Consider the following 24,953-nt stretch of genomic DNA (forward strand, 5'->3'; position numbering starts at 1 on the left):
ATTATTAATGTTGAAGTAGATAATTTCAAAAACATCAATGAAGTGTAAGATATTTCACTCATAGGTGCAAAATGTCATGCCAATTGCCCTCTATGAGCTGTCATAAGCCACAGCCTAGAGGTTCAAGTCCATTTCAATTTTCAACCAAACCCAACTCATAAAGAAGAATGCAAGGAAGACAGAAAAACCCACTACCCGCAAGCCGAAGCTGACGCTGTGACGTGGCCCTGGCCTGTCACGGCGTGTTACAGCATGGCCCAGGCCTGTATCATGTTCCCTAGATTGCTGACTACCAACTAGTTACAGCTGACTCTAATCAGCCCAGGATTTGACCATCTCTGCATTGAACCTGGAATTGCAACTTTTAAAATGGAAACACTGCTTCTTACCTCTCCTCCCTAGACTCTATTTCACAGAGGAAAGCATCACAGGGAAAGAAAGCCGCTGTTTCTTCTTCCTTCTTTGCTTTGCTTTGTCTCTTTCTTTTCTCTGTCTCTCTCTCTTCTCTGTCTTTTTCGTTCTTTCTCTTTTTCTGAGACAGGGTCTCACTCTCTCGCCCAGGCTGGAGTGCAGTGGCACCATCGGCTCACTGCAACCTCCGCCTCCCAGGTTCAAGCAATTCTCCTGTTTCAGCTTCCCAAGTAGCTGGGATTACAGACATGTGCCACCGTGCCTGGCTAATTTTTGTAGTTTTAGTAGAGAGGGTTTTACTGTGTTGGCCAGGCTTCTTTCCCTCCCTCCCCCAACTCTTCTTTCCTTCCTTTCTCTCTCCCTGCCTACTTTCCAACTTTTGGGTGTGTTGAATTTGTTGAGTCATGGTGAACAAGCAGAAACTCCAATGATACTGTTACCGAACAGAGAACTTTGCACAAAGTTGACATGATTAATAATTCATTCACATAATCCTCATTCTCACAAAAGCCTAGAATGGATTTCCTGTTTGCTTATAGCAGGAAAGCTACTGTGGCCAGGCTCCAACTCCTCCCACTGTAGATAACACCAGCCTTCATAAGCAGCACGTAGCCGGGCTGGTAGCTCATGCCTATAATCCCAGCACTTTGGAAGGCCGAGGTGGGCAGATCACCTGAGGTCAGGGGTTTGAGACCAGCCTGTCTCTACTAACAATATAAAAATTACCTAGAAGTCGCAGTGGGCGACTGTAATCCCAGCTACTCGGGAGGCTGACGCAGGAGAATTGCTTGAACCCAGGAGACGGAGGCTGCAGTGAGCCGAGATCGCACCACTCCACTCTAGCATCGGCGACACAGCAAGACTGTCTCAAAAACAACAACAAAAAGCAGGACGTGAGACTTCTACCTGCTCACTCAGAATCATTTCTGCACCAACCATGGCCACCTTTGTGGAGCTCAGTACCAAAGCCAAGATGCCCATTGTGGGCCTGGGCACTTGGAAGGTAAATATGCAAATCTTTGCACAGCCTTCTTCCCTGGAGGGGCGTTTGGGTGTTTTCTCTTTCTGCATTCAGCCAGGAAAGCCTGGAGGTCGGGCAGGGGTTTGGAGACATGAGATTCAGTCCTGGAGCCGAGACTCTGGTTGCTTTCTTTTCTCAGAGCTCATTCAGGCTGCAAAGCTCCAAGGCTGGCTTTCCCAGCAGTGCTGAGAGCTTCTCTAGCAAGTATCAAATTTCAAGCAGCTGTTGGACCTAAAATTGTATTCCAGGGCAGTTTCTCTCTCTGGCTCTAGAAGACAATTGGGCTCAACGTTTTCCCAGAGCCTTGGCTGTGGCTTTGTTGTGGGCCGGGTGGTTGGGGAGACGATGCAGACCCCCAAGTCCTTGGCATCCCTTTGCAGATCAGGGTGTGGGACTTGGGCTAGCAGAATCCATATGACCTGGGAGCTTGTTAGAAATGCAGAACTGGCCGGGTGTGGTGGCTCATGCCTGTAAACCCAGCACTTTGGGAGACCCAGACAGGAGGATTGCTTGAGCCCAGGAGTTGGAGACCAGTCTGGGCAGCATGGTAAGACCCCATTTCTACAAAAAATAAATAAATTAGCTGGACATGGTGGGACGCACCTGTAGTCCCAGTCACTTGGGAGGCTGAGGTGGAGATTGAGTGTTAAGCCTGAGAGGTAAAGGCTGCAGTGAGCAGTGATTGCGCCACTGCCCTCCAGTTTCAGCAACAGAGTGAGATCCAAGAAAGAAAGAGAGAAAGAGAGAGAGAGAAAACGCAGAGTCTCAGGCTCCACCCCAGGCTACTGATGGGCATCTGCACTTTAACAAGATCCCCAGGTGGTTCCTGTACACACTGAAATCTGCAACGTGCTGGAGCTGCCGAGAGCCTGGCCTGGGAGTCATGAGCTCCACCCGGCTGTGTTAATGTCAGCTGGCAAAACGGCGTAAGGCACATCCAGGACTCAGTGAGGCAGGTTCCTGAGCCTCTCTTAGGCTAAATTTGAAGTTGTTCCATCACCACCTCACTCTGCCTTCTTTGCCATTTCCATCCATGATGGCACTATCCTAACTAGCGACCAGAAGCAGTCTTTAGAATTCCTCTTCTCTCCTATCCCTCATGGCTAATGCCTGTGCTGAGTCTTCTGCCTCTGGCTCTTTCCTTTTGTGCACCCTGATGTTTCCCCTCTCTTGTGCCGAGCTGGAAGGTAGGACACTCTGTTGCCACACTGGTCATTCTCAGGATACGTTCTAGGTGTATCTGGGCGAACAGATCACTTCCAGCTTGATTCATGCACAGCGTCTCTTGTTCAATAGCAAGATTTGCCCAAAATCAGAGCTTCAATCCTATATAAATGGAACAAATAATCACTTCCAGAACTCTAGGGAATCTGCTCACCCTGGGTAAGTTTACCAGAGAGTTTCACAATTTTGGAATTGAATGTAAGAATTATGAAGGGAGTCATCTTCGACATGTGGGGATGATAGATAAAGGATTATGAACTTAGCAGTGGAGGTGAAGGATGGCGTAGCGTAGCGGTTGGGGACACAGGGGTGTTTCTAGATGTCTGGCAGCAGCCCGCTTCTTGTTCAGATGGTAGGGCAGCTGTGCATCTATATTTTGTGTTCTTTTCAATGTTTGTTATCTCACAGTAGAAGATATTTAAAAGACTATTTTGTGAGAGATCTAGTTTTAAGTGCTTTTTGCCCCCATCATTGACTTGGTTAGGTTAGAACAAATATGTCATAATTCTATTTCCTTTCTTTTTTTTCCTTCCCTTCTTTCTCTCCCTCTCTCTCGTTCTCCCTCCCTCCTTCTTTCTTCTTATAGGAATGGAAAACAAACTCTATTCCTGTAAGATTTTCTATTTCTCCTTTTTTTCTGAAAGGATCCTTGTATAATGAACGGCCTCTACTGAGCCTTACTGTGTGTCAGGTGATGTGCTTAACTTAACATTCATTGCAGCATGTCATCATCACAAAGGCCTCATGAGGCTGGTGCCATTTTTTTTTTTTTTTTTCCATTTTGCAGACAAGGTTTAGAGAGATGGAATCAACTACTTAGACCTACACACCCAGTAAGTGTTGGAATCGGGATTGATGCTGTAATGACCATTATCCAGATCCTTATCACCATTTGGGGATATTATCTGAAAATTCCTCTGGGTTTTTTATAGTCAAGCTTTCATCTGGGTCTTCAGGAAGTTGCAGTGGAGCCATCTGCACTCCCCGACACACCTGAAGACATTTCCGGACTAACCTGGTTGAAAGGGAACTGACTTTAACTAGGACAGGACATAGGACATAATCATAATAAAGTGTGTTTCCTCCCGGATATCACCTGGCAAAGGAGACCCCAGTGAGGCCTTGGTTTGGAGAAACTGGGCCATGTGGGGCAGCCTGTTGAAGGTGGTCTGGGGACAAGACAATATGTTGGTTGCTGAATGTGGTATAATTCCAGCTACTGGGGAGGTGGGAGCATTGCTTGAACCTGGGAGTGTGAGGCCAGCCTTGGCAACATGGCAACTCCCCATCGCTTAAAAAAAAAAAAAAAAACATGTGTGATGGGCTTTTCTTTTGCCTTTCAGTCTCCTCTCGGCAAAGTGAAAGAAGCAGTGAAGGTGGCCATTGATGCAGGGTATCGCCACATTGACTGTGCCTATGCCTATGAGAATGAACATGAGGTGGGGGAAGCCATCCAAGAGAAGATCCAAGAGCAGGCTGTGAAGCGGGAGGACCTGTTCATCGTCAGCAAGGTGCACATGGCACATTGGGTGCGAGGCCTTCACTTGAAGGCAGGCAGAAGTATCTGGGTCGGGTTGGCAGCGAGAACTCTGTCAGCCTTTTCTACATGTAGCCCTTTTCATCCCTGCCTTGATAACATCCGTGGATACAATTCTATCCATACTCCAAGCCGTTATTCATAATTGAACATGTCGTTGCTGTGCCACCTGCCTGCAGGTTGGTTTTCCCACAGTGGGCTTGTCTCCATGGAGCCCTGCACTGCCCTGGGCCTCCCTGTTCCCCATCAGAGGGATCCACCATCTGCCCAGAGGCAGTCAGAGGCCAAGGGTGCAGGCAGGGCTTGATGTGTGGCCTCCCTGTCAGCACTGTGGCCTCCCTGTCACCACTGTGGACATGTGACTATGTCCCTGAGGCTGTCAGCCAGAGGGCATTTTGGAAACAGTAGGAGCATTTTTCTATTGTCACATATGATTTTCTTCATTAAATCTATCGAAAGGTGAGGTACACAATGTTTTAAAAAAGAAGGGGGTGTTGGGTGTGAGGGGGTTGAGAATCACTGGATTTACATTATACACAACTTGCTGAGAAACACTAGTTCTAGGTACTTGGATATTGCATACATCTGGTGGGACATATAGACCCCACTGTGTAGCAGCCAAGTGTGGAGAAAGCCCTTACAAAGTTATCATCTGGGGCGTGACAGGCTTGATAAGGGACCTGTCAGATAGGTCAGATAAAGGACCATCTTTTCCCGAAGGCCTAAGAATGCTTGACATTTAAAAGCTACACACAAGTCCTGCTCTCAGAGAGCCCACAGCTGACAAAGAGACTGAGACAGGTAAACACATTTCAAATCTGTGGCCACATTTACTTAAATGATCTGAGAGACATATAGAGTACTAGGAGAGTTGAAAAAGTAAATTGCTTTCAACACTTAAGACATGTCATTGACGTGCTGAGCCCTGGTGATCTTCCACACTGTGTCATGGATCTTAATCAGCTTTGTTATAAATGGCCTGTGCCAGGTTAGATCAGGGTGCAAATCAAAAGGCAGGGACAATGGGTATAACGTGGCCCTTCCTTCTCCAAATATTAACAGCTCATTGCTACCCTCTTGCAGTTGTGGCCCACTTTCTTTGAGAGACCGCTTGTGAGGAAAGCTTTTGAGAAGACCCTCAAGGACCTGAAGCTGAGCTATCTGGACCTCTATCTTATTCACTGGCCACAGGGATTCAAGGTTTGAGCGACTCCCTTTCTCAGCCTCTAGTTTCTGAGCAGGTGTCAGAAAATAGTAGCTGCACCAGGGCTAGGGGTGGTGTGGACTGGAGCAGGACACCTTGCACTTCATAATTGGGAGTGTCAGGTGGTCAGGAAGAGACCTTGGAGCAGAAAGACGCTGGCGTGGAAGGGAGGCTGAGGCCATGTGTGCTGCTGAGGTGGCCACATGCCTGTGTTTTCCTGCAGTTATGTCTGAGAGAAGCCATGATTTCTGGCAGCCCAGACAAGTTGCACCTGCCCTATCACCTTTGTCTTGATTTTGCGCCCCAGAGTTGCCCTCCCAGGAAATCCCTTGGATTACACTTGCATAACTATATTCCAGGGCCTAATTATCTTATTAAGCAAAGCACACCCCGGGAGTGGCATCTTGGAGAAAAGCCCAAGTGCGGTGATGCTGGAAGGAAGCCAGTAGTCATCACGGCTCCCATTGCCTGGGGCTCTGCTCTACCTGCTCCTGAGGGGTGGGAGAGACAAATTTCCAGCTCTCTCCCCTCCTGACCAGCGGGAGTGCTGATGGCCTGCCATCCCTTATTCCATATCTCTTCTAGAGGCTGCAAGGATAGAAGCTGGCCAATATCTTCCCCAGAAAACCACACCCTGGAGATCTAATCCTTATCCAGTGATACTGAAATGAAAGTTTGCCCTTGGGTGTACACAGGATCTAGGTGTATGAGCTTAATGTCCATGGTGATAAAGGTGGCTTCTGGAATGTACTAACAGCAGATCTGAACATCAATCCAGTGGTTTCTAAAATATATGGTTTAATATGCTATAGTATAGAGATTTTATTTAAACTCACATTGTTGTAGTATCTACTGCAGAGCCTGAAAAACTGGTATGCACATGTGGTACTTAGCAAGAGTCAGGACCCTGAAACCTTTTTTAACAGAACCAAGTGTCCTGATGCAGATTCCAGTAAACTTTGCATTCTGTATTTACAGTCTGGGGATAACATTTTTCCCAAAGATGATAAAGGTAATATCATCGGTGGAAAAGCAACGTTCTTGGATGCCTGGGAGGTAGGTTCCAGCTTCCTCTAAGTGTGCTGGGAGAGAAATCTTCAGTTATCCATGAGACTTCCCGTTGATATGAAAGAGGCCGTGTGCCTAATGCTTTCTAATTTCATCATTGTGATTCTCTAGCTCTTCTAATATCTTCCTCATCACCTTTGGCTTTTGGGTGCATCTGATACTATTTAGATTTCAAGTCTAGAACTGAGTCTTCAAATAAGACTGGAAATACAATGTACCCCACTTTGAGGAATACACATGCTGTTCACAAACTAGGGCGAGCCATTTGAAACAGGAGGTTTGGGCCTGGGTTTGCTCATAGCAGCTGAGTAACGTAGGGTCAGTTTTGTTACTCTTTTAGTGCTGAGTTTTCTCTTCTTAAAAAAGAAGTCTTATAACACATACTACTAATATATATTTTTGAGGGTGCAATAAAGATTAAGATGGTTTACATGCCAGGAACATTAGTCACAGTAGCCATTTAATCATCTAAACCTATAAGACAGGGTTAACATCCACCTTTATAAATAATGACATTTGAAGCCTAGATTGATTGGTGACTTGCGCAGGTCATGTCACAATGTGTGTGGCAGAGCTGGGATTGGACCTAGACTCACCTGAATCACAAGTCCAACCACCCAAACCATCAGCATGGAGCTTGGCAGGCAGTGAACACACATCCAGAAATCAGGGAGCCTGAGTGCCCTGCTTCCCGGATCACATCATGACCTGTTTCACATCATTCCCATTCAAAGTGAATTAGGGATCAGTGTTTTCTCTGATCTTTTTTTATTATACCATTCTATCCTTTTGCAAATGCTAGTAGAGAACGAAGTGGAGGTATGAGTTAAAAATGATCAGTGGCATCTGACTCCAAGAGTTAATGGTGTCATAGTGGCAGCTGTCTGTGTAGGGGTACATGTAGTTGCGAGTTTGTATTGTGTTTTACAAGGGAAAATATATTAAGCCTCACCTTTCTGAAATGCTTAGAATGGACAAGATTCAATTAAATGTAGCTTTTTCTGTGTATTGTTGGTTCAAAAACATTAATCCACAAACACAACATTCTTTTTTTAAAGACAGAGTCTCACTTTGTCGCCCAGGCTGGAGTGCAGTGGCTTCATCTTGGCTCACTGCAACATCCCTCTAACGAGTTAAAGCCATTCTCCTGCCTTAGCCTCCTGAGTAGCTGGGACTGCATGTGCGTACAACCACGCTCGGCTAACTTTTGTATTTTTAGTAGAGACAGGGTTTCACCGTATTAGCCAGACTGGTCTCGAACTCCTGACCTCAGGGGATCCACCCATCTCGGCTTCCCAGAGTACTCGGATTACAGGTGTGAGCCACTGCACCTGGCAGTTTGCCTTACATTTGATCAGTTTTTTTGCCTTAGCTCCTATGATATTAAGTATGGCAAGTATGTAAGTGTAGCCTGCGTCTCACAGTGCTGTTTTCTGAATGAATACAGGAATGACTGTTAAATAAAACATTTGAAAGGCATGGAAAGATATCAGTGATCAAGGTCAGAGGCTCTGATTTGAAACAAGCAGGCTTGAATATGAAAGCACTGGATGTTTATGTAGACCCACAGCCAGTTCAGTAGAAACCTCATTGACCACCCTGAAGCAGACGGGAGGAAAAAGTATAAAGATGTCAAGTTCGAAGACAGGCAAACTAACCTGACCTATGATGTACAATAGCTTTTAAATTATGTAATTGCTACATCGGAAGTTTGAGGGAACCTTAAGATTTCATAGCTTTTAAACTCTCCTCCCCAATTGAATAACTTCGTCTACGCTAGTGGTCTCAATGTTGGCGGAGCATTAGAATCACCTGAGGAGTTTACAAATCCCAATGTCTAGGCTACAACTCAGATAAAATCTGTAAGAAACTCCGGGGGGTGAAACCCAGCCACCGATATTACTTTTTTTTTGTTTGTTTTAATTTAGATAGTCTTGTCCTATTGCCTAGGCTGCGGTACAGTGGCAAGATCATAGCTCAGTGCAGCCTCGGACTCCTGGGCTCAAGCAATCCTCCCAAGTAGCTGGGATCAGAGGCAAATGCCACCACATCCAGCTAATTAAGAAAAATTTTTCTGGTAGACACAGAGACTTGCTATGTTGCCCAGGATGGTCTCCAACACCTGGACTCAAGCAATCCTCCTGTCTCAGCCTCTGATAATGTGTATCAGAAAGATATATATTATTAGTATGTATTATAAGACTTTTTTTGAGAAGAGAATACTAAGGCCTACAAGAGTTAAAAACTTACCCTAGGTTGCTGAAACCCAGGCTCAAACCCCCTGTTCCAATCCTATCCCAGAGTGCTGAGATTACAGTCATGAGCCACTGCATCCACCAGTAGTTTTTAAACTTCCCTGGTGATTCCAAGTTGCAGCCAAAGTTGAGAAGGGCTGGATAAAGAGTTCCCTGAACAAGTCATGTTCATCCCTGCCTCTGAGCTTTGCTATTGCCTTCCTGTCTCATATGCTCATATTTTTCCCCTCTTATCTCTCTCTCTCTCTCTCTTTTTTTTTTTTTTTTTTTTCTGAGGTGCAGTTTAAACTCTACCTGAAGGTCTGCCCTGACAGCTGCAGGCTGTGTGAATCTCTTCCTTCTCTTTCCTTTCTGACTCTGTCTATGCCACGGTCATGTTATCTGAGGCAGCCTCAGGGTCATGGTTGATGGCTCCATAGAAGGGAACCCTGGCACTTTAATTGGACTGTAAGAATCCCAGAAGAAGGAAGCACATCGTATACTTTTACATCCTGACAACTTCTGGAACATGTAATAGATGGCTAATAAATACATGTTGCATTGGAGGCTGCTGCTAACATATATGATATCTTTGGGCAAGTTTGGAAAATGCCCAATATAGGCTAAAAGTTATACAAAGATTCCCTTCCTTGGGGGTCCCTGTAGTTTCTGTACCGGGAAGCATGGCTGGATATGCAGACAGTGGGTCAGGTTTCAGCCCCACACAACTCCTTGCCCAGGTGCCCCTGCCAGGGCATAATCTATATGCATGACCTTCCTGCAAACCCAAGCACGGTTGGTGTGGGAGAAAGTGACTCAGGACCCACAAGTGAGGCTTATCCACATGCTGCAGCCTCTTCCTGACTAACACAGCTTACCCAGGTTTGGGTGTACAATGCACACACAGCAGTAGCTACCCGCTGTCATTTGGATTCATTAAAAATAAAATCATCTCATAAGCTTGCAAATGTTCATTTTTTATTTTTTTATTTTTTGCATTACAAAACTTTCATATTTCCCCTGTGTACAGAAGTATATTTTGAGTGTGTTTCTTTACGTGTAAGGTGAGAGTGGCAAGAATATAAAATCTTTACCTGTTACTCCTACTTTTTCTTGGGCTGAGGAGGGGCAGTAGGGCTGGAACCAATCACTGATGGGCACCCAGGCCCTGGACTGAAATTTCCTGTGAATGCCTCGGCTAACCCTGTTGTGCTGGATCCTTTAGCAATCTCTGACCCAGGGAGGACTAAGGGAAGCCAGGGTCCCTGTAGTCCCTCTGGGACTGCCCAAAAGGTCTTCCTTTCTATGACAGGCCATGGAGGAGCTGGTGGATGAGGGGCTGGTGAAAGCCCTTGGCATCTCCAATTTCAACCACTTCCAGATTGAGAGGCTCTTGAACAAACCTGGACTGAAATATAAACCAGTGACTAACCAGGTAAATTCTGTTTAGTGTAAGGGTAAATAAAGGTCTTGCCCTATTACTTCTTAAACATTGGGAGGAATGTTCAATGCTATCTATGCCCCGAGTGTCATCTCAAGGGTCAGTGATCAGGACACTTGTGGGAGGTGAGAGGCTGATCTCATGGATTTTTTAGCAAGAATCTCGGTGGGTAGATGTTTGGCCTTTGCTTGGTGGTCTTTGGGTGTCTGTGTAGAACTCCCTATGACCAACTCAAAAAGCCAGCCAGCTTTCCCCGTGATGAGGATTGTTTGCTGTTGTAGGTTGAGTGTCACCCATACCTCACGCAGGAGAAACTGATCCAGTACTGCCACTCCAAGGGCATCACCGTTACAGCCTACAGCCCCCTGGGCTCTCCGGATAGACCTTGGTGAGGCTTCCAAGCAGTGGATCCTTCTCTTGACAATCTTTAAAACATTATTTTATGTTTGGTAAATATTGGTATGAGACCATAAGTCACTGGAAAGAAAAACGTGTGTAAGGTAATGCATTTGGTACAACCAAATGGGAAGACGGTGGGAACAAATGGGAATTGAAAAGCCACAACAAGAGCAACAACAAAAACATGGGCAACGTGTTTGACCCTCTGGGAATATTTCCAGTTCAGCCACTGAAGGATGAACCAGTGTTTGCAAAAGCGCTGAGGCTTCAGAGCCCGGGGGAAGGACCCAAGCTTCCAGGTCCTCCTGCCTGTCTCCCAGATGGAGAGGCTCTGATGATCAGTCTTGAGACCCTCATTGGTGTGGTGTCCATCTGTACATGGTAGCCATGGTGATTGTTCACATCAGCATCTTTCTGCCTCTAGGGCCAAGCCAGAGGACCCTTCCCTGCTGGAGGATCCCAAGATTAAGGAGATTGCTGCAAAGCACAAGAAAACCACAGCCCAGGTGCCATATTTTTATTTTTCTTGTTATCCAACAACTCTTTTTTCCAGTCTCATGTTTCATTTCTTGTGTTGCCCTCAACTAACTCCTTAAAGGGGAAGAACACAGGAGCTGAAGCCATCTATAGTGTTTCCTTCGAAGTCTGTTGGAACCTCCAGGAAACACAAGAGCTGTCACTGAAACAAAGATAGCTTCTGCCTCACAGCTTCCTGTTAAGCCCTACAGCCAAGTCGTAAAGCGTGGCTTTGATGTCTAGGGATATGGGTGCGGATGCCAACTCTACCTCTGATCAGCCTTATGACCCCAAACTGCTTTCTTTATTCCTAAAAAATGAAGATCACAGAGTTGTCCCTAAGGTGAAGGGAGAGATGAGGCGGGGGGCTGGCACAAATCTAATAGCTGCAAAGGGCTCAGTCAGTATCAGCGATTGTACCTGAAACCACAGTGAGCTGCAGGGATGTTTTATTCTTCCTTTCCATAAAAGGAGGGGTCCTTGTAGCTGAGTGGAAACATCATGTCCCCTTTCTGCACAGGTTCTGATCCGTTTCCATATCCAGAGGAATGTGATTGTGATCCCCAAGTCTGTGACACCGGGACGCATTGTTGAGAACATTCAGGTAAGTTCCCGGCTGGTCGGACCTGGTACTTCTCAGTGGGGTGGGGCAGAGACAGACCCTCTCATCAGGATTCTCACCTCATTCCTGCACTGTCTTTGGCCCCCTCCGTTCCCACCACCCTATCATTTTCCAGTCTAGGGTGCTAGGCTCAGTATACCTGAGATGAATGACCCATGGGCTTAGGACATGCTGGGGACAGTGCCTGGTGAAGCCCTGTCAGGTCTGAGCACAGCTGTGCCTCACACCACTGAGAAGACCCTCAGTTGCCCCTGAGCAGCTAAACCCAGGGCCACCACATGAGCAGACTGTCCTGGCCTCCCTGCTCATCCTCTGGCAGCAGAGGAGGTGTTAACTGTCCTTGGTGAACTGTCTTCTAGAAGGGTGCATCATGGAATACAGGGCCTGTGCACACCTGGGGCTTAGTGGCTGTGAACCTGGTCTCCCTCCCCGGAACACTGAGCACTACAAATACTGTGGTCTTTGTGTAGGACCTAATTTAGAGAAAAATTTGTATCCCGTGGACATAATGGAAAAACACCACTGACCAGTTTGTGCTGCTAGAACTCCCTGCTAGAATGGCTGACAGTCTCCAGTCACAGCAGTAATGGCCTTACTGATGATGTCCTGGAAACCCTATCTTTCCAGGTCTTTGACTTTAAATTGAGTGATGAGGAGATGGCAACGATCCTCAGCTTCAACAGAAACTGGAGGGCCTGCACCGGGTTGCAGTAAGTTGCATGGAGTTAACTAGGAGCATTGCCAGGAGATTTTCTAAACTGGTAGAGAGTTAGCTGAAAGGACTAGAAGGCTGCTGGGACTACTTGTGTCTTCAAATACAATTTTGGGGCAGTTTTGTAAGTAAAAATTGGGGTACCTGTGAATCACTGCGAGGGACACATCTCTAATTGCTGCTCATTGTCTGAACTTCTGGATGTAGAGCTAGAATTGTAACAGAAGGTGTGTTGTCAATAGGCAGGAGGTGAGCATTCATTTGTTCATGCATCCAATAAATATCTAGTGGTCCTCTATGTGACAGACATCTTCTAGGTGCTTGGGTTATCATACTATGCAAAGCTGCTGCCTCCACGTGCTTATGGAGGGAGGGAAGAAGACAGAACAGAAATAAATCAACTCAAAATACATGTGACAGACAGTAACAAATGCTAGACAGAAAAACAAAGTAGGGCAAAGTGGATAGGAAGTGGTGGGTGGTAGTGGGACGGATCCTTTATACAGGGTGGGTCAAGGGAGGCTTTGCTGTGAGGGATATGCCATATGCATATTTGGGGGAAGAGCATTCTTGGCATTGATAACAGCAGGTGCCAAGGCCCTGAGGTGGGACTGTGTTTAGAGCATTCAAGGAAGAAGGCCCGGGAGGCTGGATTAAATAATCTCGAAATGTCTCTTAAAGGAGGTGGTGGTAACTCTACTTTAAATGTCAGATAAGTGGTTGAAAGTTTTCACTCTGGCTAGGTGGGAATCCTAAATCATCTCTTTACAATCAATACTTTCTGATTAATGTATCTAATTAAATATATCAAAGAGAGTTGTCTGGCATTTATTACTTCGAGATCTGTAATTCAATGACAATTTGAATTTCTTCCAATGTTTCTATAGCCAAAATGATTTTTCAGCTTTTAAAAATGGTTTCAGTATCTCAAGCACAGCTTGCTTGTCATGATATTCCATATCTATCCTGCCCACCTTTAGTATCACAGAAGCCTTTCCTCATCTTATAATGGCTTATTTTTATCAGTGTTTAACAAAGTAGCAGCTGCTTAGTGTAAAAAGGCAGGGTGAACATAAATGGGACTCTCCCCCAAACTGAACGGCTGACCTTCCAATGAACATCATATCCAGTGGAGGCAATGGGTTGGTGGCTCAGGAGTAAGTGCACCTGGCCTCAGATCCAACACTAACACTGGTTTCTTACCTGTGTGACAGTGGGTAAATTTCCTAGTTTTTCTTAGTTGGTTTCTTTACCTACAAAGTAGGATGATAATATGAATAGCAGCTAACATCCATTGAACCTTCGCTGAGAATGTGCCAAGATCCTGAGCCCTTTGCCAGTGCTATTATCTCATTTAATACTCATAACAATCCCCAAGCTGTCAATTCTGCTGTTGTTTCCTACCTCAGCATGTTGTGACAGTGGATTGGGACAAGACTTATCACTTGCCTCACCTGACACCAGGCTAACCATGAGTTGTCATTCCGAGTTGTTTCCCGTGCCCTGGTCACTGTCTGTCCTCCTTCCTAGCAAAGACCTCGTATCAGTTTGAGGGAAGGTCAAGGTGTAAGCACCCTTCTTATATTCTTGCAGGGAGGAGGCTGAGAGAGCGCAGATATGATAGAGTCCACCAGAGAAGAATACCTTCTCAACCAGAGCTGTTGCGTTCATGGAACACGGTTTCTCTGTTTTTTTGTTTCTGCAGATCCTCTCATTTGGGGGACTATCCCTTCGATGCAGAATATTGAGGTTGAATCTCCTGGTGACATTGAACAGGGGATTCTCTTTCTTCGCTGAAGTGTGACTATCTCCATCAAGTCCTATTTTAGCCACACTTATCTGAGATCACAGTGAACTTCGTCCTGCTGTAGATCAGAATCGAGGTGCTGTTTTAGACATGTATTTCTGTGAGTGCAACAAGGATCAGAATATCACAGAAAAACATGGCTTGAATAACCAGATGACAATTTTTTCCACTTCTCCGATCTGAACAAATATTTGTTAAGCACAAGAAATTCTGCCAACACTGAGGATGTAAAGATCAATAATAAAAAATAATGATGGTAACCAAGATGGATTGAGAGTGACTATGTTCCCATACCATGTGAAGTGTTTTCCTGTGGGGGAAGTCACTGAATCCTCAAAATAACCCCACTGAGGTAGGTACTCTTAACATCTTAGGAGGGAGAGAGGATGAACTTGTCAAGGCCACTCCGGTAGTAAGTGACTGAACCAAGTTTCAAAGGCAGGCAGGCTCTGGGAGAGCTCACAGCGATCGATGGTCATCCTCTTCCTCCTGAGTCTTTTCCTGCCACCTTTCCTCCTTGCCTGTCTCCACTCATTCCCTGTCTTGTTCTCCCACCTTGTCTTCAATACACCATCATGCCAAAGAGTCAATGGCACAGCCTGCAAACTCCACAAAGATGCTACTGTTCACTGAGAGAGATGTGGCATTTCCTTGGAAAGTATGGTGGAAATACAATAAAGATGCTTACTGTTGCCATTAATCTGGAACATTTCTGTTTGTCCTATAATAATCACTACTTATGAAATATTCCAACTATATAGAAATGTACAGAAAATAAAGTAATGAGCCTCTGGTCACCCACATTATAATGTTAACAGGTGTTAGCCGGGTGTAGTGGTGTGCACCTTAGTCCCAGCTACTAGAGAGGCTGAAGTGGGAGGGTCGCTTGAACCCAGGAGGTGGAGTTTGCAGCAAGCCAGACTTGCACCACTGCACACCAGCCTGGGTGACAGAGAGAGACTCTGTCTCAAAACAAAAAACAAAAACAAATGCTAACATTTTACCATATTGTCTCCAAACCTTTAAAAAAAATTAAAGAAATTAGGAGTTACCAATATAGTCAAGGACCACTTTGTGCACATTCCCCTGACTACCTCTCCAGAGGCAAATGCCTATCCTACATTCCCAGGCTTCCTTGCTATGTTATAACTTCCCCTGGGTTTGCTCAGTGAGAGGTACTGTTAGGAGCTTGAAGGGCTGGACAAGGGAAGAGTCAGGCATTTCTCTCTCCCTCTCTCCCTGTCTCTTGACCTTGAGTGGCATCTCCAGTAGAAAGCACATTCCTGTGTGGGCCCAGCTTTTTCCAGGCAGCCTCCACCTTGATTCTATCTCTTACCAGACAAAGCTTCTGGGTTGAGGGAGCAGCACCCTTTCTTTGTCCTTCTTCCTTAGGAGCGAGGATCTCTTCCTGCTGCTTCCAAACTGAGTTGCCTCATCTCCTTTCCATAGCCCAGCTATTCCATCACGTGTAACTGATCACCTATTATAACCAATTATTTGAATCAAACATCCAATGTTTAAAAATCTTAGCACAGTTTCTTTTCTCCTGGCTAGACCTTTCCCTGGTATACTTCCCATCCACATTTTGTATTTTTAGTATATATGTTCACATCCATACACAATGTCATAGACGGGGTACTTTTAAAATGTATATGGAGGCACGCCCATGATGGCTGAATAGGAACAGCTCCAGCCTCTAGCTCCCAGCGTGAGTGACACAGAATACGGGTGATTCTGCATTTTCAACTGAGGTACTGGGTTCATCTCACTGGGTCGGGTCAGACAGTTGGTTCTGGTCTGTGGGTGCAGCCCGAACAGCAACAGCTGAATCAGGGTGAGGCATCGCCTCACCTGTGAATCGCAAATGGGAAGTGAATTCCTTTCCCTAGCCAAAGGAAAATGAGACTCAAAACACCTGGAAAATTGGATAACTCCCACCCTAATACTGCGCTTTACCAAGGGTCTTAGCAAATGGCACACTAGGAGATTATATCCCATACCTGGCCCAGAGCGTACCACTCACATGGAACCTCCCTCGTTGCTAGCACAGCAGTCAGATCTAACGGCAGGACGGCAGCAAGGCTTGGGGAACGGCACCCGCCATTGCTGAGGCTTAAGCAGGTAAACAAATCCACCAGGAAGCTCTAATTGGGTGGAGTCCACCACAGCTCAAGGAGGCCAGCCTGCTTCTGTAGATTCCTCCTCTGGGGACAGGTCATAGCTAAACAAAAAGCAGCAGAAACCTTGGCAGAGGTAAATGCCCCTGTCTGATAACTTTGAAGAGAGCAATGGATCACCCAGCATGGAGGTTGAGATCTGAGAAGACAGACAGCCTGCTCAAGTGGGTCCCTGATCCCTGAGTAGCCTAACTGGGAGACATCCCCACTAGGTGCAGACCAACACCTCACACCTCACACGGTGGGCTATACCCCGGAGACGAAGCTTCCAGAGCAAGAATCTGACAGCAACACTCACTGTTCAGCAATATTCTATCTTCTGCAGCCTCCGCTGCTGATACCCAGGCAAACAGGGTCTGGAGTGGACCCCAAGCAAACTCCAACAGACCTACAGCTGAGGGTCCTGAGTGTTAAAAGGAAAACTAATGAACAGAAAGGACACCCACACCAAAACCCCATCAGTATGTCACCATCATCAAAGACCAAAGGCAGATAAAACCACAAAGATGGGGGGAAAAGCAGTGCAGAAAAGCGGGAATTTCAAAAAATCAGAGCGCATCTCCCCCTCCAAAGGAATGCAGTTCATCGCCAGCAACGGAACAAAGCTGGAAGGAGAATGACTTTGATGAGTTGAGAGAAGAAGGCTTCAGTCAATCAAACTTCTCAGAGCTAAAGGAGGAACTACATAAACAGTGCAAAGAAACTAAAAACCTTGAAAAAAGATTTGACGAATGGCTAACTAGAATAACCAATGTAGAGAAGTCCTTAAAAGAACTGATAGAGATGAAATCCATAACAAGAGAACTATGTGACAAATACACAAACTTCAGTAACTGACTCGATCATCTGGAAGAAAGAGTATCAGCGACTGAAGATCAAATGAATGAAATGAAGTGAGAAGAGAAGTGTAGAGAAAAAAGAGTAAAAAGAAATGAACAAAGCCTCCAACCAATATGGGATTATGTGAAAAGACCAAATCTACATCTGATTGGTGTGCCTGAAAGTGACGGGGAAAATGGAACCAAGTTGGAAAACACTCTGCAGGATATCATCCAGGAGAACTTCCCCAACCTAGTAAGGCAGGCCAACATTTGAATTCAGGAAATACAGAGAATGCCACAAAGATACTCCTCGAGAAGAGCAACTCTAAGACAAATAATTGTCAGATTCACCAAAGTTGAAATGAAGGAATAAATGTTAAGGGCAGCCGGAGAGAAAGGTCAGGTTACACACAAAGGGAAACCCATCAGACTAACAGCTGATCTCTCGGCAGAAACTCTCCAAGCCAGAAGAGAGTGGGGGCCAATATTCAACACTCTTAAAGAAAAGAATTTTCAACCCAGAATTTCATATCCAGCCAAACTAAGTTTCATAAGTGAAGGAGAAATAAAATCCTTTACAGACAGGCAATTGCTTAGAGATTCTGTCACCACCAGGCCTGCCCTACAAGAGATCCTGAAGGACGCACTAAACATGGAAAGGAACAACCAGCCATTGCAAAAACATGTCAAAATGTAAACTCCATCAATGCTAGAAAGAAACTGCATCAACTAGCGAGCAAAATAACCAGCTAATATCATAATGACAGGATCAAGTTCACACATAACAATATTAATCTTAAATGTAAATGGACTAAATGGTCCAATTAAAAGACACAGACTGGCAAATTGGATAAAGAGTCAAGACTCATCAGTCTGCTGTATTCAGGAGACCCATCTCACATGGAGAGACACAAATAGGTTCAAAATAAAGGGAGGGAGGAAGATCTACCAAGCAAATGGAAAACAAACAAAAACAAAAAGCAGGGGTTGCAATCCTAGTCTGTGATAAAACAGACTTTAAACCATCGAAGATCAAAAGAGACAAGAAGGCCCTTACATAATGGTAAAGGGATCAATTCATCAGGAAGAGCTAACTATCCTAAATATATATGCACCCAATACAGGAGCACCCAGATTCATAAAGCAAGTCCTTAGAGACTTACAAAGAGACTTAGACTCTCATACAGTAGTAATGGGAGACTTCAACACCCCACTGTCAACATTAGACAGATCAACGAGACAGAAAGTTAACAAGGATATCCAGGATTGAACTAAACTCTGCACCAAGCGGACCTAACAGCCATCTGTAGAACTCTCCACCCCAAATCAACAGAATATACATTCCTCTCAGCACCACATCCCACTTATTCCAAACTTGACCACACAGTTGGAAGTAAAGCACTCCTCAGCAAATGAAAAACAGCAGAAATTACAACAAACTGTCTCTCAGACCGCAGTGAAATCAAACTAGAACTCAGGACTAAGAAACTCAATTGAAACTGCTCAACTACATGGAAACTCAACAACCTGCTCCTGAATGACTACTGGGTACATAACGAAATGAAGGCAGAAATAAAGATGTTCTTTGGAACCAATGAGAACAAAGATACAACATACCAGAATCTCTGGGACACATTTAAAGCAGTGTGTAGAGGGAAATTTATAGCACTAAATGCCCACAAGAGAAAACAGGAAAGATCTAAAATTCACACCCTAGCATCACAATTAAAAGAACTAGAGAAGCAAGAGCAAACAGATTCCAAAGCTAGCAGAAGGCAAGAAATAACTAAGATCAGAGCAGAACTGAAGGAGATAGAGACACAAAAAATCCTCCAAAAAATCAATGCATCCAGGAGCTGGTTTTTTGAAAAGATCAACAAAATTGATGGACTGCTAACAAGACTAATAAAGAAGAAAATAAAGAAGAATCAAATAGATGCAATAAAAAATGATAAAGGGGATATCACCACCGACCCCACAGAAATACAAACTACCATCAGAGAATACTATAAACATCTCTTTGCAAATAAACTAGAAAACCTAGAAGAAATGGATAATTTCCTGGACACTTACACTCTCCCAAGACTAAACCAAGAAGAAGTTGAATCCCTGAATACACCAACAGCAGGCTCTGAAATTGAGGCAATAATAGCCTACCATCCAAAAAAAGTCCAGGACCAGACGGTTTCACAGCCAGTTCTACCAGAGGTACAAGGAGGAGTTGGTATCATTCCTTCTGAAACTATTCCAATCAATAGAAAAAGAGGGAATCCTCCCTAACTCATTTTACAAGGCCAACATCATCCTGATACCAAAGCATGACAGAGATACAACGACAAAAGGGAATTTTGGACCAATATCCCTGATGAACATTGATGCAAAACTCCTCAATAAAATACTGGCAAACCGAATCCAACAGCACATCAGAAAGCTTATCCACCATGTTCAAGTGGGCTTCATGCCTGGGATGCAAGGCTGGTTCAACATATGCAAATGAATAAATGTAATCCAGCATATAAACAGAACCAAAGACAAAAACCACATGATTATCTCAATAGATGCAGAAAAGGCTTTTGACAAAATTCAACAGCCCTTCATGCTAAAAACTCTCAATAAATTTGGTATTGATGGAACGTATCTCAAAATAATAAGAGCTACTTATGACAAACCCACAGCCAATATCATGCTGAATGGGCAAAAACTGGAAGCATTCCCTTTGAAAACTGGCACAAGGCAGGGATGCCCTCTCTCACCACTCCTATTCAACATAGTGTTGGAAGTTCTGGCTAGGGCAATCAGGCAAGAGAAAGAAATCAAGGGTATTCAGTTAGGAAAAGAAGAAGTCAAATTGTCCCTGTTTGCAGATGACATGATTGTATATTTAGAAAACCCCACTGTCTCAGCCCAAAATCTCCTTAAGCTGATAAGCAACTTCAGCAAAGTCTCAGGATACAAAATCAATGTGCAAAAATCACAAGCATTCTTGGCCGGGCGCAGTGGCTCAAGCCTGTAATCCCAGCACTTTGGGAGGCCGAGGCGGGTGGATCACGAGGTCAGGAGATCGAGACTATCCTGGCTAACATGGTGAAACCCCGTCTCTACTAAAAATACAAAAAACTAGCCGGGCGTGGTTGCGGGCGCCTGTAGTCTCAGCTACTGGGAGGCTGAGGCGGGAGAATGGTGTAACCCGGGAGGTGGAGTTTGCAGTGAGCCGAGATCACGCCACTGCACTCCAGCCTGGGAGACACAGCGAGACTCCATCTCAAAAAAAAAAAAAAAAATCACAAGCATTCTTATACACCAGTAACAGACAAACAGAGGGCCAAATCATGAATGAACTCCCATTCACAATAGCTTCAAAGAGAATAAAATATCTAGGAATCCAACTTACAAGGGATGTAAAGGACTTCTTCAAGGAGAACTACAAACCACTGCTCAGTGAAATAAAAGAGGACACAAACAAATGGAAGAACATACCATGCTCATGGATAGGAAGAATGAACATTGTGAAAATGGCCATACTGCCCAAGGTAATTTATAGATTCAATGCCACCCCCATTAAGCTACCAATGACTTTCTTCACAGAATTGGAAAAAACTGCTTTAAAGTTCATATGGAACCAAAAAAGATCCCACATTGGCAAGACAATCCTAAGCCAAAAGAACAAAGCTGGAAGCATCACGCTACCTGACTTCAAACTATACTACAAGGATACAGTAACCAAAACAGCATGGTACTGGTACCAAAACAGAGATATAGACCAATGGAGCAGAACAGAGCCCTCAGAAATAATACCACAGATCCACAGCCATCTGATCTTTGACAAATCTGACAAAAACAAGAAATGGGGAAAGGATTCCCTATTTAATAAATGGTGCAGGGAAAATGGGCTAGCCATAAGTAGAAAGCTGAAACTGGATCTTTTCCTTACTCCTTATACGAAAATTAATTCAAGATGGATTAGAGACTTAAATGTTAGACCTAAAACCATAAAAACCCTAGAAGAATACCTAGGTAATACCATTCAGGACATAGGCATGGGCAAGGACTTCTTGTCTTAAACACCAAAAGCAATGGCAACAAAAGCCAAAATTGACAAATGGGATCTAATTAAACTAAAGAGCTTCTGCACAGCAAAAGAAACTACCATCAGAATGAACAGACAACCTACAGAATGGGAGAAAATTTTTGCAATCTACTCATCTGACAAAGGACTAATATCCAGAACCTTTAAAGACCTCAATCAAATTTACAAGAAAAAAAAAAAAAAAACCCTATCCAAAAGTGGGCAAGGGAAATGAACAGACACTTCTCAAAAGAAGATATTCATACAGCCAACAGACCCATGAAAAAATGCTCATCATCACTGGCCATGAGAGAAATGCAAATCAAAACAACAATGAGATACCATCTCATACCAGTTAGAATGGCAATCATTAAAAAATCAAGAAACAACAGGTGCTGGAGAGGATGTGGAGAAATAGGAACAATTTTACACTGTTGGTAGGACTGTAAACTAGTTCAACCATTGTGGAAAACAGTGTGGCAATTCCTCAAGGATCTAGAACTAGAAATACCATTTGACCCAGACATCCCATTACTGGGTATACCCAAAGGATTATAAGTCATGCTGTTCTAAAGACACATGCACATGTATATTTATTGCAGCACTGTTCACAATAGCAAAGACTTGGAACCAATCCAAATGTCCATCAGTGACAGACTGGATTAAGAAAATGTGGCATATATACACCATGGAATACTATGCAGCCATAAAAAAGGATGAGTTCATGTCCTTTGTAGGGACAAGCATGCAGCTGGAAACCATCATTCTCTGCAAACTATCACAAAGAACAGATAACCAAATACCGCATGTTCTCACTCATAGGTGGGAACTGAAGAATGAGATCACTTGGACACCGGAAGGGGAACATCCCACACTGGGTCCTATAGTGGGGAGGGGGGAAGGGGTAGGGATAGCATTAGGAGATATACTTAATGTAAATGATGAGTTAATGGGTGCAGCACACCAATATGGCACATGTATACATATGTAACAAACCTGCACGTTGTGCACATGTACTCTAGAACTTAAAGTACAATTTTTGAAAAGTATATAAAATGTATACAATTGATACACAGGAAGCAATTTCACCCCAGAGCCCAGTGATATCTCCTTAGTGAGCATTTGGTGAAAATTTTCTTCTTCATGTGACTGTGATTATGACTTGCTTGATAAAAAGCTTAGGTTATAGGAGAAAATGATTGGGTTTCTATTATGTGGCATTTTTTTGTTCGTTTGTTTCACTTGAATTTAACCAAACAGAGGTAAATTTGAAAAGCTAATGTGAAGAAATGTGGTGTTTTAAAAAGCAACTTCTTATTCTGTTCTCTGTCTTTGTAGAGAATGACTCTTGCTCTGTTGCCCAGGGTGGAGTGGAGTACAGTGGCATGATTATAGCTCACTGCAATCTTCAATTCCTGGGCTCAAATGATTCTCCTGCCTCAGCGCCATGAGTAGCTAAGAGTACAGACACAGGCCACGACCTCCTGCTAATTAATTTTTGTAGAGACATCATCTTGTGATGTTGCTTTGTTGCCCAGGCTGGTCTTGAACTCCTGGCCTCAAGTGATCCTCCCGCCTCTGTCTTCCAAAGTGATGGGATCACAGGCAAGCGCCACCTCACCAGCCAGTGATCTGATTATATTTTCAGTATTTATATCTTGAGTAATGAGAACCTTGCAGGTCTCATAATCCTCAATGTCACAACTGTAACAAATACAAGGCATCCATCCTAAAATTTGTTCACTATTTTGTCCCAGTTGGTTGGAAATAAAGCCACCATCCTCAACAACTAAACCAAAGCCACCATAATGGGGAGAGAATCTAAGGTATATACTACAGATGTGTGTTAAATAACTCTTATGATAATGTAGGGAATTTGCCTTACGAAGAGAAAGGAAGGGGAGTAACCACAGAGAGGAAGATGGTAAGTAAGATCATTGTGGAAAAGGAAGGGAGCTTCTCGTGGGAAGTAGGGAGGCAAGGAGTGAGGCTCTTATATTTCAAGTATTCTCTCCACTCATTGTCTAAGAGAGGGCTAGAAAGATGGGTAGCAACTACCATGGAGATTGAGGAATCACTGTGACTGTCCTGCCGGGCCCAGGTAGTCCAGAGGGCTAGACTTCCCCTGTTGTATTGAAGTGAGATCTGGCAAATGCTGGCCAGATGATGCCAAACTATAACTGGGACCTAAAGGGATTTGGATCACCCCGTAAAGCCTGACTGTCCAGGGCTGCTCCAGTCATTTCAACAACCTTGCAACAACGCTGCATTTTACATGATTAAAAATTTGGACCCAGCTGGGTCTAGTGGTTCACACCTGTAATCCCAGTAGTTTGGGAGGTTGAGGCAGGAGGATCCCTTGAGGCCAGGAATTTGAGACTAGCCTGGGCAACATAATGAGACTGTTGCTATATGAAATATTATTAAACAAAATTTGGACCCTAGTTATTGGATTATTGTGAGATTTAACTGTACATTATAGTTAAAAATGTACAGACCAAAGAGGCTTCTGTAGAAAATAGTTTTCACTAAAATTTGAAAGAACCCTGAGGAGTGAAGATTGTTGAAAATAAGTTTTTTTTGTTTTTTTTTTTTGCTTTAATGAGTATTCATGACTATAGCAATGTAAACTCTGAACAGACAATTATGCAAAAATATGCCAGTGGCAGTGGATCACGCCTGTAATCCCAGCACTTTGGGAGGCTGAAGAGGGTGGATCATTTGAGGTCAGGAGTTTGAGACCAGCCTGGCCATCATGGCAAAACCCAGTCTCTAATAAAACTACAAAACTTATCCAGGCATGGTGGCACACCCCTGTAATCTCACTCAGGAGGCTGAGGAGGAGAATTGCTTGAACCCAGGAGGCAGAGGCTGCAGGGAGCTGAGATTGCGCCACTGCATCCTGCCTGGGTGACAGAGTGAAATTCCATCTCAAAACAAAAACAAACAAACAAACAATAGGAAGTAAACAGACCTGGACAGAACCATAGGCAATTTTCTTATAATCAATAGAGCTTATTCATGTCAATAAAAGAAATCTAAGATGCCCAAAAGAAAGTTGGTACATAAAAATTGACCAATGACATGAAAAATTGTACAGACTAGTAATAAAAACGCAAATTAAAATAAGCCCTTTTCACTATCAAACCAACAAAACTTAGAAATAAAAGGCAAATCTATCTAGAAAGATATGCATATTTGTGTAACAGAGTTTTTTCTATGTTGTTTGGCAACAAGTTTATTATTGTTATACTTTTACATAATTTTCAAAATTTCCACAATAAGAAATGAACTTTTACATTCTAGAAAGGCATTAAGGATTTAAAAAGTAACAGATTTACCTTAATTAGTTATTTTATACATCCACTGGGGAAACCAAATGAAAAAGACACTTTTATTTCAAATTATTCTCATTTAACAAGCCTTTTAATTTTTGAAAATACGTATTCTGAATGTACAATGCAGAGGAATTTGATTACATTTAATTTTAAATTCTATCTAATTCATTTGTTTTTCCTCATTTGTTGTCAGCGTTTTCCCAGAAACGTCATGGAAGTTTTGCACCCTTAAAATCTTAGAGTGTTGCCTCCCAGCACTTTTGTTGGTTCAAAAATGTCAACCCCTAGATAAGTTAGGGAGAGTTGGTGGGGACCAAGAGGACCTTGACCATTACTAAAAAATTACACAGAGAGG

General features: G+C 43.9%; 1 protein-coding gene and 1 long non-coding RNA gene across 5 annotated transcripts in view; one reads left to right on the forward strand and one right to left on the reverse strand.

Moving 5' to 3' along the window:
• The window catches only part of LOC135970248 (uncharacterized), a 163,222-nt gene that overhangs the window by 130,641 nt on the left and 7,628 nt on the right, over positions 1-24,953 (reverse strand). The window contains exon 2 of one of the 2 annotated variants that reach the window (XR_012432873.1): positions 10,579-15,676. The exons of the other annotated variant lie outside the window; for it this stretch is intronic. This is a non-coding gene — a long non-coding RNA (uncharacterized lncRNA). Of the gene's footprint in view, positions 1-10,578; positions 15,677-24,953 lie in introns of those variants that run through there. 2 annotated transcript variants of the gene reach the window in all.
• Positions 1,039-14,460, forward strand: LOC135970244 (aldo-keto reductase family 1 member B10-like). 3 transcript variants are annotated; one of them, XR_012432870.1, is made up of 10 exons: positions 1,039-1,414; positions 4,000-4,167; positions 5,277-5,393; positions 6,376-6,453; positions 9,003-10,134; positions 10,422-10,528; positions 10,964-11,045; positions 11,576-11,659; positions 12,305-12,387; positions 14,095-14,460. XR_012432870.1 is itself a non-coding variant. In XM_065542572.2 (10 exons), the coding sequence occupies exons 1-10, from the start codon at positions 1,349-1,351 to the stop codon at positions 14,135-14,137; spliced, it is 951 nt and encodes a 316-aa protein (XP_065398644.1). In that variant the 5' UTR covers positions 1,039-1,348; the 3' UTR covers positions 14,138-14,460. The 3 variants fall into 3 exon arrangements, 2 of the variants coding, with proteins under 2 accessions (XP_065398644.1, XP_065398645.1); XM_065542572.2 differs by having other exon boundaries at positions 10,012-10,134; XM_065542573.2 differs by lacking the exon at positions 1,039-1,414 and adding an exon at positions 1,809-1,979 and having other exon boundaries at positions 10,012-10,134.

The sequence above is a fragment of the Macaca fascicularis genome, chromosome 3 (genome assembly GCF_037993035.2).
Source record: "Macaca fascicularis isolate 582-1 chromosome 3, T2T-MFA8v1.1".
Lineage (NCBI taxonomy): Eukaryota > Metazoa > Chordata > Mammalia > Primates > Cercopithecidae > Macaca > Macaca fascicularis.

Bases quoted from the DNA above. Each gene is read 5' to 3' on its own strand.
- LOC135970244 (XM_065542572.2), top strand. From the start codon at position 1,349: ATGGCCACCTTTGTGGAGCTCAGTACCAAAGCCAAGATGCCCATTGTG. The intron at 10,135-10,421 runs GTAAATTCTGTT...TTGCTGTTGTAG, and splicing joins ATAAACCAGTGACTAACCAG to GTTGAGTGTCACCCATACCT. The intron at 11,046-11,575 runs GTGCCATATTTT...CTTTCTGCACAG, and splicing joins ACAAGAAAACCACAGCCCAG to GTTCTGATCCGTTTCCATAT.